A 13,073-nucleotide genomic window follows, 5' to 3' on the forward strand; every position below is an offset into this window, starting at 1 on the left:
TATGCTTCACCCCTTAAACTTTTCTTTTCCCCATCTGATCACCATCTCGTAACACTCACAGTTTCCCACCCCTCCTCCACACGTGAATTTCAAAATCAAACACAGGAACCTCCACCACATTAATCTAAACTATCTCTCATCATCTTTTCTCCTTTCCTATATGCCTTCATTTACTGACCCTGAACTTGCTGCAATATTCTATACTGATATAATTACCGTTTTGGACAGCATTGCACCCATCACTGAACACAGTTCACATCATGCTAACAGGTAACACAGGCAGACAAAATACAGAAATCAACTACAAATGCAGCCCTGCAATGTAGAATGCCATTGGAGAAAAAAACAACTCCATCTCTACCATCCTACCACACATATAAAATTCAAGAATCCCAAGATATAGTCAATAAAAGTTGTTTTGTTGTTTTACATCATAATGGAAAGGTCAGTTGAAGAAGAAAACTACTTAAATTAGGGATTCCAAACTGTGGCTCTGGGGCTATTGTTGATTTACATCTTCTAAGGGCTCTGGCACACGGGGGAGATGTAAGTCGCCGGCGTGATGGCACACGCGGCAGTGCGATTTCCTGAAATCGCCGAAAAAGACTTGCGAGTCTTTTCCGGCGATTTCGGGAAATCGCGCCGCTGCGTGTGCCATCCCGCCGGCGACTTACATGTTCGCCGGCGGGATGGCGGGTCATGGCAACTCGGAGGGATTAGTTGCCCGCGAACAGGGAGTTTTGTCGCGGGCGACTAATCTCCCCCGTGTGCCAGAGCCCTAAGGGTGAAGACACACAGAACTACTAGTAGCAGCTTCTCATAACACATACTAAAATAGACAATGCTGATCATTTACTGATAACTATCTCTATGTGTGTTTTAGCAGAGGCAATTCTTTTCTATATTCTGGCATTCAGTAGCCATGACAATTAGCTGCTACTAAGTAGCTCCGTGTGTCTTCACCCTAAGGGCTCTGGTACACGGGGAGATTAGTCGCCCGCGGCAAAACTCCCTGCTCGTGGGCAACTAATCTCCCCGAGTTGCCTTCCCCCTGCCATCCCACCGGCGAACATGTAAGTCGCCGGCGGGATGGCAGACGCGGCGGGGCGATTTCGGGAAATCGCCGAAAAAGCCTCGCGAGTCTTTTCCGGCGATTTGCGCGAAATCGTGCCGCCGCGTCTGCCATCCCGCCGGCGAACATGTTACTTACATGTTCGCCGGTGGGATGGCAGGGGGAAGGCAACTCGGGGAGATTAGTCGCCCGCGAGCAGGGAGTTTTGCCGCGGGCGACTAATCTCCCCGTGTACCAGAGCCCTAAAACTGGTTGGCATTGGGATGCTGTTTTAAAGGAACAGTAACCAAAAAATGAAAGAGCTTTAAAGTAATAAAAATATAATGCACTGTTGCCCTGCACTGGTAAAACTGGTGTGTTTGCTACAGTAACACTACTATAATTTATATAATAAGCTGCTGTGTAGCCACGGGGGCAGCCATTCAAGCTGGAAAAAAGGAGAAAAGGCACAGGTTACATAGCAGATAACAGATAAGCTCTGTAGAATACAATAGTGTTTTATCTGTTATCTGCTATGTGCCTGTGCCTTTTCTCCTTTGAATGGCTGCTTCCATGGCTACATAGCAGCTTATTTATAAAAATTATAGTAGACTTTCTGAAGTAAACACACAACTTTTACCAGTGCAGGGCAGCAGCACATTATATTTTAGTTACTTTTATACACTTTCATTTTTTTGGTGTTACTGTTCCTTTAACACAGCAGCAGCGTAAGGTCTGTAAATTCTAAATACTAAAAATACCTATTATCATCTAATGCCATTGAACATTTGTATTCATTAATGAGCTGCCCTGATTTTGAGGTGCTAAGCCAAATGTGCTCAGAAACAGACCTGTATGCAGGTTCAGACAGGGAACATGTAAAATATAATTTTATGACAAATTTTTTGTACCACACTCCCATAACAGCCGTTACAATTTGCTCATATATTGTTTGCGACTTTTTCGTATTGAGCGCTCGTAAACGGCGGGCAAAACTTTCAGACTTCGCATGATTTTAGAAGCCTCCCATAGGACTTAATGGCACTCTGCAGCTCCAACCTGGCCCAAGGAAAGTCACGATACTGAAGCTTTAATGAATCCAAAACTTTCGTACGAAAAAGTTGCGACAATTCGCGCAAGTTGTAACGCTACGAAAAAGTTGCGACAATTTACAAAACAGTCGTAACGGCTACGAAAAAGTCGCGACAATTTACGAAAAAATCGCAAAATACCGATCATTACGAAAAAAACGCATTCGGCGCTTTTTGGACGTTCGTGGATTAGTAAATGTGCCCCTAAGTCTGGCCTTTGCAACCACTAGCAAATCAACAGTATGCATTTATGTGTGAACCTGTTAGTCCCGGTTAATATTCCATTCATACTGTTTGTTTCCTATCATGCAGCTTCCCAATCAAAAGGTAAAAGAGAAGACAAGGAAAAAGAAAACAACAGAAAAAAAGGAACAAGAAGCCCCCCGTGATAGTGTAAGGCAGGAAAAGTCAGTGTCCTTCACAGCCGATAAAACTCTTAAGCAGAGGGAAAAACACATTAGTCTGGAGAGTAAGGATCCAGCTGTCGCAGCAGCTCAGCAATTATTGGATGCAGCCCTTTGTAAGCAAGGAACCAATGTGAAAGCTTCCCCAAGTCCAGCAAATGACAACTTCTACACCACAGCTTCCAAAACTGACTGACTGTGGGTACATGGCCTTTATTTGAAAACAAGGGGATTCTGGGAAATAAGCAAGTATCCTATTCTGTCAAAACCCAGGCATTTTGTACAACAGTTTAGGAATCTTTTACAGCATAATGTGTCTATAATGTGTTGTATAGCACTTCATATTCTAGGCTACTCATGGAACATTTCTGTTCTTTGTGAGCTGTGGAAACTTCCACATAAATGTAACTCAGAAGATAGCTCTGATAAACTGGTAGATTAAATCTATGTTAAAATGTAAAAATACAAGTGTGGGATATGTTATCCAGAAACCCATTATCCAAAAAGTTCCAAAATATGGGAAGCCATCTCCAACAAAGCCTATTTTAAGCAAATAACTCCAATTTGAAAATATAATAATAAAACAGTAGCTTGTGCTTGATCTCAACTAAGATATAATTAATCCTTATTGGAGACAAAAATAGTTAAATTGGGTTTATTTAATGTTAAAATGGTTTTTAGTAGACTTATAATATGGTGATCCAAACTACAGAAAAACCCCTTATCTGGTAAGGTGCAGACTTCTTTATCATGATATGGATGTCCCCACCAATCTCTGTATTCTGTTCAACAGCTTTCCTAGGAATTCTGGATGAATTTACTACTTCTAGTTACGCTAGAAATAGATTCCGTTCAGTGCGGTACTATGCTAAGAAAAAACTCTCAAGTCTTCTTTTGTATATCTGCCTTAAGTTTCGTTGACCTGAATTTTATTTTGTTATTAAAACAAAAAGGAAATAAAAATGTACCATTAACAACAACAAAAATGAAGAGTTCAGCTTATCACAGCCATATTCATTTTTATGCTTTGCAAAATCCCTCCAGATAAACTAAAATATTAGGCTTTATATCTATTAGGGCACTTACACATGGGGCAGGTTCTTGTCCTGTGGATAAACATAGGCCAAGAATTTGCCCCAGCACTATAAAAATCAAAATGATGTGCCTGCACCTAGAGCCAACACACAACAGACAAAAAAGATGTATCCAAATAATGTGGGCCCCCGCTTCTAATAAATTATTTTCAGAAATAATAAGCATCTAATTAAGTGTATCTGTAATCTTGTTGAGTCATGTTGAGTCTCTATCATGACCCTGCCAAAATTTCAGGCCAAAATTTTCCAGCCAAAAGCAGGCATTTGAGATTTTCAGACAATGTCTGACTGAAACAAGTGATGACAGGTGCTTTCCATTCCATCCTGCACTTTGACCTACTTATCTCTCCCTTATTATCTCCTTTATTGCCCTAATCTGTCCTCATAACGGTCTCAGTCTAGATTATAGCATTTGATAGTAGAAAAGAATCATTTGGCCCCACTAGTCTTTCAGTTAAATGCTTGTGCTTTTATATAAAATAGATTTATAACACAAAAACACCCTGAGTAACCTGCAAAACATCTCCTTATACATGGTGCTTAAAGCTGTCATTTATAATTTGTGTTTAGGGATGTATTCTGTGTCACATGACTCACTGAAACTTGTGTATGATAAGAAATTTTTAGAAGCCAACTTGTGATTTTATGCCCTGTAGTCAGGAACCGTCTCAGTGACTTTATCCTAGGGGAAAATTTACCCCCAACTGTGTCATTAATAATACCCATGTTCCAAAGAGCCATATGACATGTGGCATGACAAAGCACAATTTGTTACTAATAACATCACCAATCACAAGCTATATTTTAAAGTTTATTTGTGGATTTTGTGCATTGTATATTTGTATTTTAAAGTAGGTGGTATATATATTATGTATTTTCCGTGTTTATCTGCTGCAGGACTGCACACAATACTTTACATCATGGCTCTGGCAGATATAAAGTAGCATTATGCAGTGAAACATCTATTATCGCCAATGGTCTGTATCAACAAGCATAGTCACAGTTGTTGAGCATAGTCATAACACATTCATAACCAGCACCGTGGACTTTTCCCCTCAGTGCTGCATTAAGCTTTTAAAAGCTCACTGTCTATGAATTGTGTTCTTTTTAATCATGAATGTTATGATTTACCATATACAGCACAGGGTTAGATCATCCCTTTCTGACACTATAAACCTTTAGGGATTCATCCTCTGCAGTCTTTTTAGGTGCTCATGTTTATATATAAGGCAGCGTATGTTTTTAGAGCAGATTGTATTGATATGATATTATCCAGAAGGAAATGCTTTCTTAGAAATGGTTTATGGTTTTTAGCATACATCTCATTAAACCAGTATGTCTATATTTGCGACAAATTTATTTTGCTTAGGTTATTGGCCTTTAGTCTGCATTTGAAGCAGCAGTAACATGTACAGTATGTATGCATAAAGCACTACAAAGATACACAGTGCTTTACTATCTTACAATGCACAAAATTACACATGGGGAAGACAAATATGATAACAAATATAATGAATAAGCATAAATACACTGAGATTAAGTGCCATGTGGTAAAAGACACAGTAGAAAGGAGGTCTCTGGCCTGTAGTGCTTACTGTCAAAGTTGGTGTTTAACACACAGGCAAAAATTAAAGGGTAAAACTTAACAAATTTTCAGCATTAGCCCTTAAGTGCCAATTCTAGAAATTGAGAGTATTTCTTAGAAAGTAAATCAGGGATAGAATCACAAGGGCAAGGAGCAGCGAGATGGCAGTAGGTGTGGATGATGAAAAAAGACGGAGGATTTGAAGGTTAGCAGAAGGATTTTGTATGATATCCTTTGCCTAACAGGCAGCCATGACAGGGATTTTAGCTGGAGCTGAACAGGTTCCCTCTTTGGAGAAAGCAGAAGGTTTCTACCAGCAGAGTTTAAAATTGGTATTGATATTGAAAAAGTAGGAGACTGGGAGCCCTGTTAGTATGAGATTGCAGTAGTCCAAATGGATAGGATAAGGATCATGGATTAATGGATTAATGTATAAATGGGGGAAGAATTTAGGCTCAATCCCAATTCCAATTGTATTACAAGGAATGCTCTTGTACCCTGACCCAACCCTCTTGAGCTCATGTGGTGTACTAAACCTTCTAATCCCCATGATGGAGCTTCTCACTCCTTTCCTCACTTCCCTAACTCTACTGGCTCTGCTGACCACTCCTAGAAGGAGTAAGTGACATGTAAGATCTTGCCTACTGCTAGCTAGCCCTCCTTCACTGGGTCCCTCCTTACCAGAGCTTACACTGAGGATTAGTTACCCCACTTCACTGATGCTTCCCCTAAGAATAACTATAGGCACATATAAAATTGGGTGCTGGTCTCCTTGAAATCACCCCAAAATATATTTGTCTCCAAATACTGTGATTTAATTTATGACACCACCTATCCTATATCCCTCAACTTCAGAACATGGGACTTTCCCTTTCTATAAAATTGCTTTGTTTCTGTTTTTGTTGCTTTGTGTGTTTAATGATCTCGGTCAGGGGTCCTCAAACTAAGGCCCGCAGGCTGGATATGGCCCCCAAGGTCATTTACCCGGCCCCCGCTGTGTCCTCACCCCTAGCTACTACCTGTCCAGCATCATTTTGTGTCGGCCGATGTGACACGGTGATGTGATGCGCTGGGGCCAAGGACCACACTGAGGCAGACAGGTATTAGCCAGGGATGAGGATGCAGTGGAGGCGGGGCGTAGTTTGAGGACTAATGCTAGTCTTGCCCTCCAACAGTCTGAGGGACCGTGAACCGGCAACCTGTTTAAAAAGTTTTTGGTCCCCTGATCTAGATATTTGTGTACATGGGTCCCATTAAATGCCAGGAAAGAGTGGCACACCCTGTGTGTACACCCCAGCCTATTAGTCTGTATTGCAGTACATTAGTGATTAAAATTAGATTGTACTGTGCTCTTCTGCCTTATAAACTCCAACATGGTTGTTTAATTTACTCATCTGCTCAATAAACTCTAACATGCCGATACTAGACTGTAATTTGCTCCTATGTGTTTGCAGTGTGCAGGCAGATCTATTTACAGCTCTATAATGCATGAAGCTAACCTGATAAATAATTATTTAAATGTTAATTGTGCACCTTTAATCTCTTCAGGATTTTTAAATCATACTTCTCCGATAGGTCCTATTTCAGCAGAAGAATTAATGCTGTTTCCCTTTCATGTCAGCGGCTGTTTGGTTTAAATTAAATGATGCTAATGCTGCATAAATACTAGTACAATAAACTTTATGTGTCTGGTCTGCTTTGGATCTCTTTCATGTAAATATTAAGGATACTAGACCTGAGCTTCCAATGCCTTTTCTTCTCTTTCTCTCTCTCTCTTTTTATATTTTGTCTCAAGTAGATGTTAAGAGCAGTGGAAATTTACCAGCTGCACATATGTTCCCATTAAATCACAGTGCAATTACTATAAAAAAACAGACATTGTTTAGGAATAACACATGTGGATGGACAGTTGTACTAAGGTGCTAAACAGAATTGGATGTGCTCATTACTTGGGGTATGTTTCTCAAAGCAAAAGCATATAGACTATATATTGTACAAAAAATATCTTTCTATGGGGGTTTTTCTCACATTGGTTATGAATAGACAGTTACATCAAAAAGTGGTGCATTTATTAAACCTTGAGGTTGTAAATTTGAATATTCTGTAGACTAAGGTGAGCTAATATGACATATGACATGTGAGCGAATATAAAGCCTTTACAAATCAATGCATTCTATGGTTTTTGAGATTTATGATGTTACAAACTTGAAACAATCAGATGTCAGCTTTATTCCGCTCTGATTCACTGAAATATCATAGAATCAATGTTTTTTTCCCTTTGAAAACAAACAAAAAAAAATTAATGATTTCTCAAATGGCTGCTAAGGTTGAACTCGATTGTGATGAACGGATTTATTCTTTTTTTTTTTTTGAGAATCTATAGCAATAAAGATGTATCATGATTATACACTATAAATTAACACAACTTCTACAGTGTTTTATAAATGTGCCCCAAAATGAAAAATACATTCTGTACATTTATAGATTGTAGGGCTCATTTATCAATGGTTCAGATGCAAGTGCTGACAAAAAACTTGACATGTCATTTTTCAGCCTCTATTACTAGAGTTACTAGAGTCAATTTTCTCCTGATGTCTAAAGAAAATAGGGTTGGGAAGCACAAGTAGGCATAAAGCCTGTTTCTTTACATAGCATGAGCACCCCCTCGCATGCACTTTCATTGAATGGGTGTCCCCTTGCATACACAATCCTTATGTGTAAGTCATGAAAGCAAAAAACAATGAGGGCAAGGAGATACAAGGCATTTCCCTGTTTAATGCAGTAAGAGCTTCAATGCACCTGAGTGTTGCACTCTGTGCCTTGCTCTAGCAGGGTGCAACCGGAACAAGGCCACAGGGTGCAGGATCAGTGTCAGGCATTGGTAAATTGGCCCTAACATCCCTGCAAAAGAAAGCAATATGGTGCCCTGATGAGATCTAACAAATTAAAAAAACACCACCATTATGGGTTGTACCTACATTATTAACAGGCCTCTTTATTCAATTTTTTCCTACAGTAATTAGTACAAAGTAGTACTGTACTTATGCCATTGTAGTTTGATGAAATGTGAGCAAACTAAAGGGCTTGTTCTTATTGCCTCAGTGCTTAATACATTATGGTTTTGCCTGCTTTTTTGCCTGTTTGTAAGAGATGACACTTTTGTGTGGCTGCCACTTTTTCTAGAAAAATATAGCTTTATATGTATTCCCTATTAATACCATTGGCACCAAGCTTTATTTTTACCACCCAGATGCAACCCAAGGTGGGGCTTATCTTGCTTTCTTTGGTGGGAGCACCCTCTACTCTAGAAGCATACTAATGCATACATTTCAATAAACACACTGATTATGCACACAATAAAATGCACCCACATAAGGCATATTTCATGAGGGTGAAACAACTATAAATACATTTTTAGAAAAAAAGTGAAAGTGTAGGAAAATGATTCTTAAACAATATCAGGTGGTTGGGTAATCCTAATATACAATAACTAAGAACTGTGAATTATCCTTAAAAGAATTAGGCCTTCAGCTGAATCATTACATACAAGCAGAGCCCTAAATCAAGCCAGCATTTAATTAGATAGCAGGAAATCTTAATTGTAGGCTTCCTATTAATCAGCAAACAAAACAAAGAAAGCCCAAGTGAATAAGACACATACAATTTCAAATATCTGAAAAAGAATCCCATGTATCTTCTCAGCTCTTTACTTAACCCATAAAATACATAACTTTATTTATATTTTAAAAGCATCTGTCATTTATCCCCCCACTATTGCGCCTAGGCATATGCCTTTTTTGCCTAGTTCTGTCCCTGTAACTGGCTAGAGGGACAGTTGGCTGGACCAAGTGTGGCTCTTGCATTTATGTTTGGCTGATGCCCCAATTATGGTTGCCCTCTGGTCCCACTACAGTGGAATGGCGCCCCACCTCTGGTGCCATCTGCTGTAAAGCACATAATGGCACCAACAAAGGTGACCACAAGGCAAGACCTCATGAGGGGGTGACGGTGAGTGTGTGCCACTGGGGAGGCTGTTGTAGGGGAATTCTGCTAAAGCAGAATAACTACTAGGCAATACAGGGAAATACACTAAGCTCCTCAGAGTTCCTCCGACTGGATAAACCTTCACCCTGCTTACTTAATGTGCCCTTAACTGCAACCCCACCCTTTGGCCTATAACAAAGTACACTAAGCCACCACGGAGAGATTAGTCATCAGCAATAAATCCCTGCTATCTAAAGGTGGCCATACACGGGCCGACTATAGCTGCCGATATCGGTCCCTTGGACCGATTCGGCAGCTAATCGGCCCGTGTATGGGGAGAGCAGAGTGGCCTGGCCGACCGATATCTGGCCTGAAATTGGCCAGATCTCGATCGGCCAGGTTAGAAAATCTGGTCGGATCGGGGACCGCATCGGCTCGTTGATGCGGTCCCCGATCCGACTGCCCCATTGCCGCCCACATAATCCGATCGTCTGGCCCCAGGGCCAAACGATCGGATTATTATTTTTTTTACCTAAATGGTCCCCGATATCGCCCACCCGTAGGTGGGGATATCGGGGGAAGATCCGTTCGCTTGGCGACATCGCCAAGCGAGCGGATCTGCTCGTGTATGGCCACCTTTAGGCTACTAATCTCCCCGAAATGCCTTTCCAAGTGAATCGCTGGTGGAAAGGCATATGTGTTGCTTTGTTTTTTTGAAGCATCTTGGTTTCCTCCTGCAGCCAACTTTGCATGACAATGGAAAACGAAGTGATGCATATGCCTTTCCACTGGCTATTCACCTTGTTTCTGGTAGAAAGGCATTTCTGGGAGATTAGTTTCCCATGGTAGCAGAGTGATTCTGTTGGGAATTAGCCAAAAAGCTTGTAAACATGTCAGAACATTGGCCATAGTATGGAAAATGCTTCTAGAAACTTTCTTAAGAAACAGCCATGGCAAAAGGCCTGAAATAAAAGCAGAAATCTTGATTGAAATGCGTTGCATATTGATCCTGGGGCCTTTTTGGAAACACTTAGTACTTCTAACATTTGTTTTTCTTCTTGTCTGGTTCCTTGGAGATTTTCCATTGTAAACTATTTCCAATCCATTTTGGGCTTCCCATCTATCAAAGTTCTGCAGGAAAAACTACAGTAAAAACTGTAACATACCATTTTCTTGGCAACAGGCTTCCATCAGGCATTGAAATTAGTAAATACACTAAAAACAAAAGGCATTAGGAAAAGTAAATCTAGCACAAGCTTCAGGCATTAACTCCCATATATGTTGCAGACGCATTCACAATTTTATACATGCCAGACATAGAAATCCTGTTGAGACAGAGTGAGTTTCCAGCTCCCGTGTGGATAAACATCGCTGTCATGGCGGCGTTATGTTGACTTAGTCGGGTTTTTTAAAGCAGATTTCACTACTCATTGTCACGACAACTATGTTCTCGTAAGCAGTGACATTTTACTTTTAAGACATATGTTTACCATGCCATTAGAGCGATGCTGCTTTTTACAGGAAAATGTCAAGTGGATGTTGCAAATAGCACTTTGAATACATCTTTCACAGTTTCCTTTTGCAAAAAAAATAAATACAAAATTTAAAATAAACACAGGACCTTGCCTCTACTTGTGCACGAGTGCTTTCATTTATCATCAGCCTACATAGAATAACATTTCAAGAGAATGAAGGAGAGAATTTAAAAAAAAAATTGTAGCATATTACAGAGTACAGTATAGTACAAGCGGCAGCACAAGTAGCAAAGGGGACCTCTGCTCAGATACACAAGGCTCGAACATAAAATACTACTGTGTTTTGTACTATTCACAGCTTCAGCTATTCCTTCTCCGTGACATATGAAATGACATGAGCTGTTTGCATTAGGAGTTGGAGCTCTTTATAAGGATTGCTCCAGGTCCAGCACGCTGAAACATACCACCTGCACTTTCAAGTATCTTAAACATAGGCAGCGAACTTAATGTATATACAATTGTAAATGTTACAAAATACTATTAATGTCATACACTAATTACAAGTCAGTCATCGGTCTACCACCATAGAGGAGTTACCCGGAGATGGGAGTATTTGGGGACTATATTTTACAGAAAAGCACAAGACTGTTCCCATGTTGTCTCCCAGTAGGTGCTGAGCACTTCTGTACCGTTGAACTAATGGTAATACTGACACCTACAAAGACCAGTTAGGCATATATCAAACCATTTAGCTATAGTCAATGTAATGTAATCACTCTTAGGGGCACATTTACTAACCCACGAACGGGCCGAATGCGTCCGATTGCGTTTTTTTCGTAATGATCGGTAATTTTGCGATTTTTTTCGGCGTCTTTACGATTTTTGCGTAAAAACACGAGTTTTTCGGCGTCTTTACAAAAGTTGCGCAAAGTCGCAATTTTTTCGTAGCGTTAAAACTTGCGTGAAACGTCGCGCCTTTTAAGTTTTAACGCTACGAAAAAGGCGCGACTTTGCGCGCAAGTGTTAACACTACGAAAAAATCGCGACTTTGCGCAACTTTCGTAAAGACGCCGAAAAACTCGCGTTTTTACGCAAAAATCGTAAAGACGCCGGAAAAATCGCAAAAAATACGAAAAAGTCGCAAAATGTTCGTTTCCAATCGGAATTTTTCCAATTCGGATTCGAAATCGTGTCTTAGTAAATCAGCCCCTTAGTATGGGTGCCAGCCATTCAACCTTTTTTTTCAAGATGAGATGGGTACTTAGCAGATGGGTGGTGTAAATGGTGTAGTCAGCCTGGCAGAGTTATTGTGCAAGTTAACATCAAAAACTACCTGAAAGGGTTGCAAGGTAAAGCTACTTGCTAATCCAGTGTTCCCCATCTAAAGTACACTCCCTGAACCAGCCTTCAGCAGCACCCTTCAAATCCACAGAAAATAGCGCAGGTTTCTGGTACACATACTAACACTCATCTAACTAGGGTGCAATTCATGGTTTTCCTGTATGATGATAAATGCACACAGAAACAAGTCAAAATCTGTAATGTGATGTATACATTTATACATAGTGCGGCAGATACTTACAATACACATCTAAAGTTCATTAAACACAAGACAGTGATTTTGCATAATTATACATGAGGAACATTCACTTAGTTACAAATATACAACAGCATACATTATTTACAGATATTACAGAAACTGGTGCATACTTTACAATAATTGGGAATTGCAGACCATGTTTTTTCTCCAATCCAACACAATTATAATGATCTGCTAGGGCAAGTGCTCCTAAATGTTACCCATAGATAAGTTTCTATAATGCCATCAGTCTTTCAACATTCATATAACAATGTAATAGTTGAAATTGAACAGCACAGTTCATAATCTAATCTATATCACTGACAAACTGGGCCAGAGCTATGTTACAAACCCCAAGAACAAAGTTGCAGAGACCACACAACCGTGGAATGTAGAACGGTTCCAGGCTCTGTAGTAATGCCTTTTGCATGACATGGAACTGGAATCATTATCCCAGAATTAATGCCATGATTGAACAGTGGAATTCTCTGAGGCAAGTCTGCAAAACCACTGCAGCAAATCTCTGGAGATAACACTGGATTAGCAAAACAGAAAACATGTCCGATCCAATGCCAAAATCAGATGTAGTGGAAATTCCTTTATCAAACAATAGGGTCTTGCAGGCAGATAGACTCCCTGTTTAAATATACGTTGTACCTAATGGAAAGTCTGATCTTGCCTGTTAGAAGAAAGAATTAAATAATGGACAACATTGCACAGGCTTGTGAATATCCCACATGATAAACCAGTTAGGGGGTTATGTAAAAGATACTAAGTTTGCCCAGGTGCAGTAACATATAGCAACCAATC

General features: G+C 40.0%; 1 protein-coding gene across 1 annotated transcript in view; it reads left to right on the forward strand.

Moving 5' to 3' along the window:
• plin1 (perilipin 1) overlaps positions 1 to 3,526 on the forward strand; it is a 30,667-nt gene extending 27,141 nt beyond the window's left edge. Inside the window, exon 9 of the mRNA XM_031898216.1 lies at positions 2,455 to 3,526. Within this exon, the coding sequence (XP_031754076.1) occupies positions 2,455 to 2,742 (288 nt within the window). The 3' untranslated portion in view covers positions 2,743 to 3,526. The remainder of the gene's footprint in view (positions 1 to 2,454) is intronic.
• Positions 3,527 to 13,073: the final 9,547 nt, after the last annotated feature.

This window comes from Xenopus tropicalis, chromosome 3 (genome assembly GCF_000004195.4).
Source record: "Xenopus tropicalis strain Nigerian chromosome 3, UCB_Xtro_10.0, whole genome shotgun sequence".
NCBI classification, from domain to species: Eukaryota; Metazoa; Chordata; class Amphibia; order Anura; family Pipidae; genus Xenopus; species Xenopus tropicalis.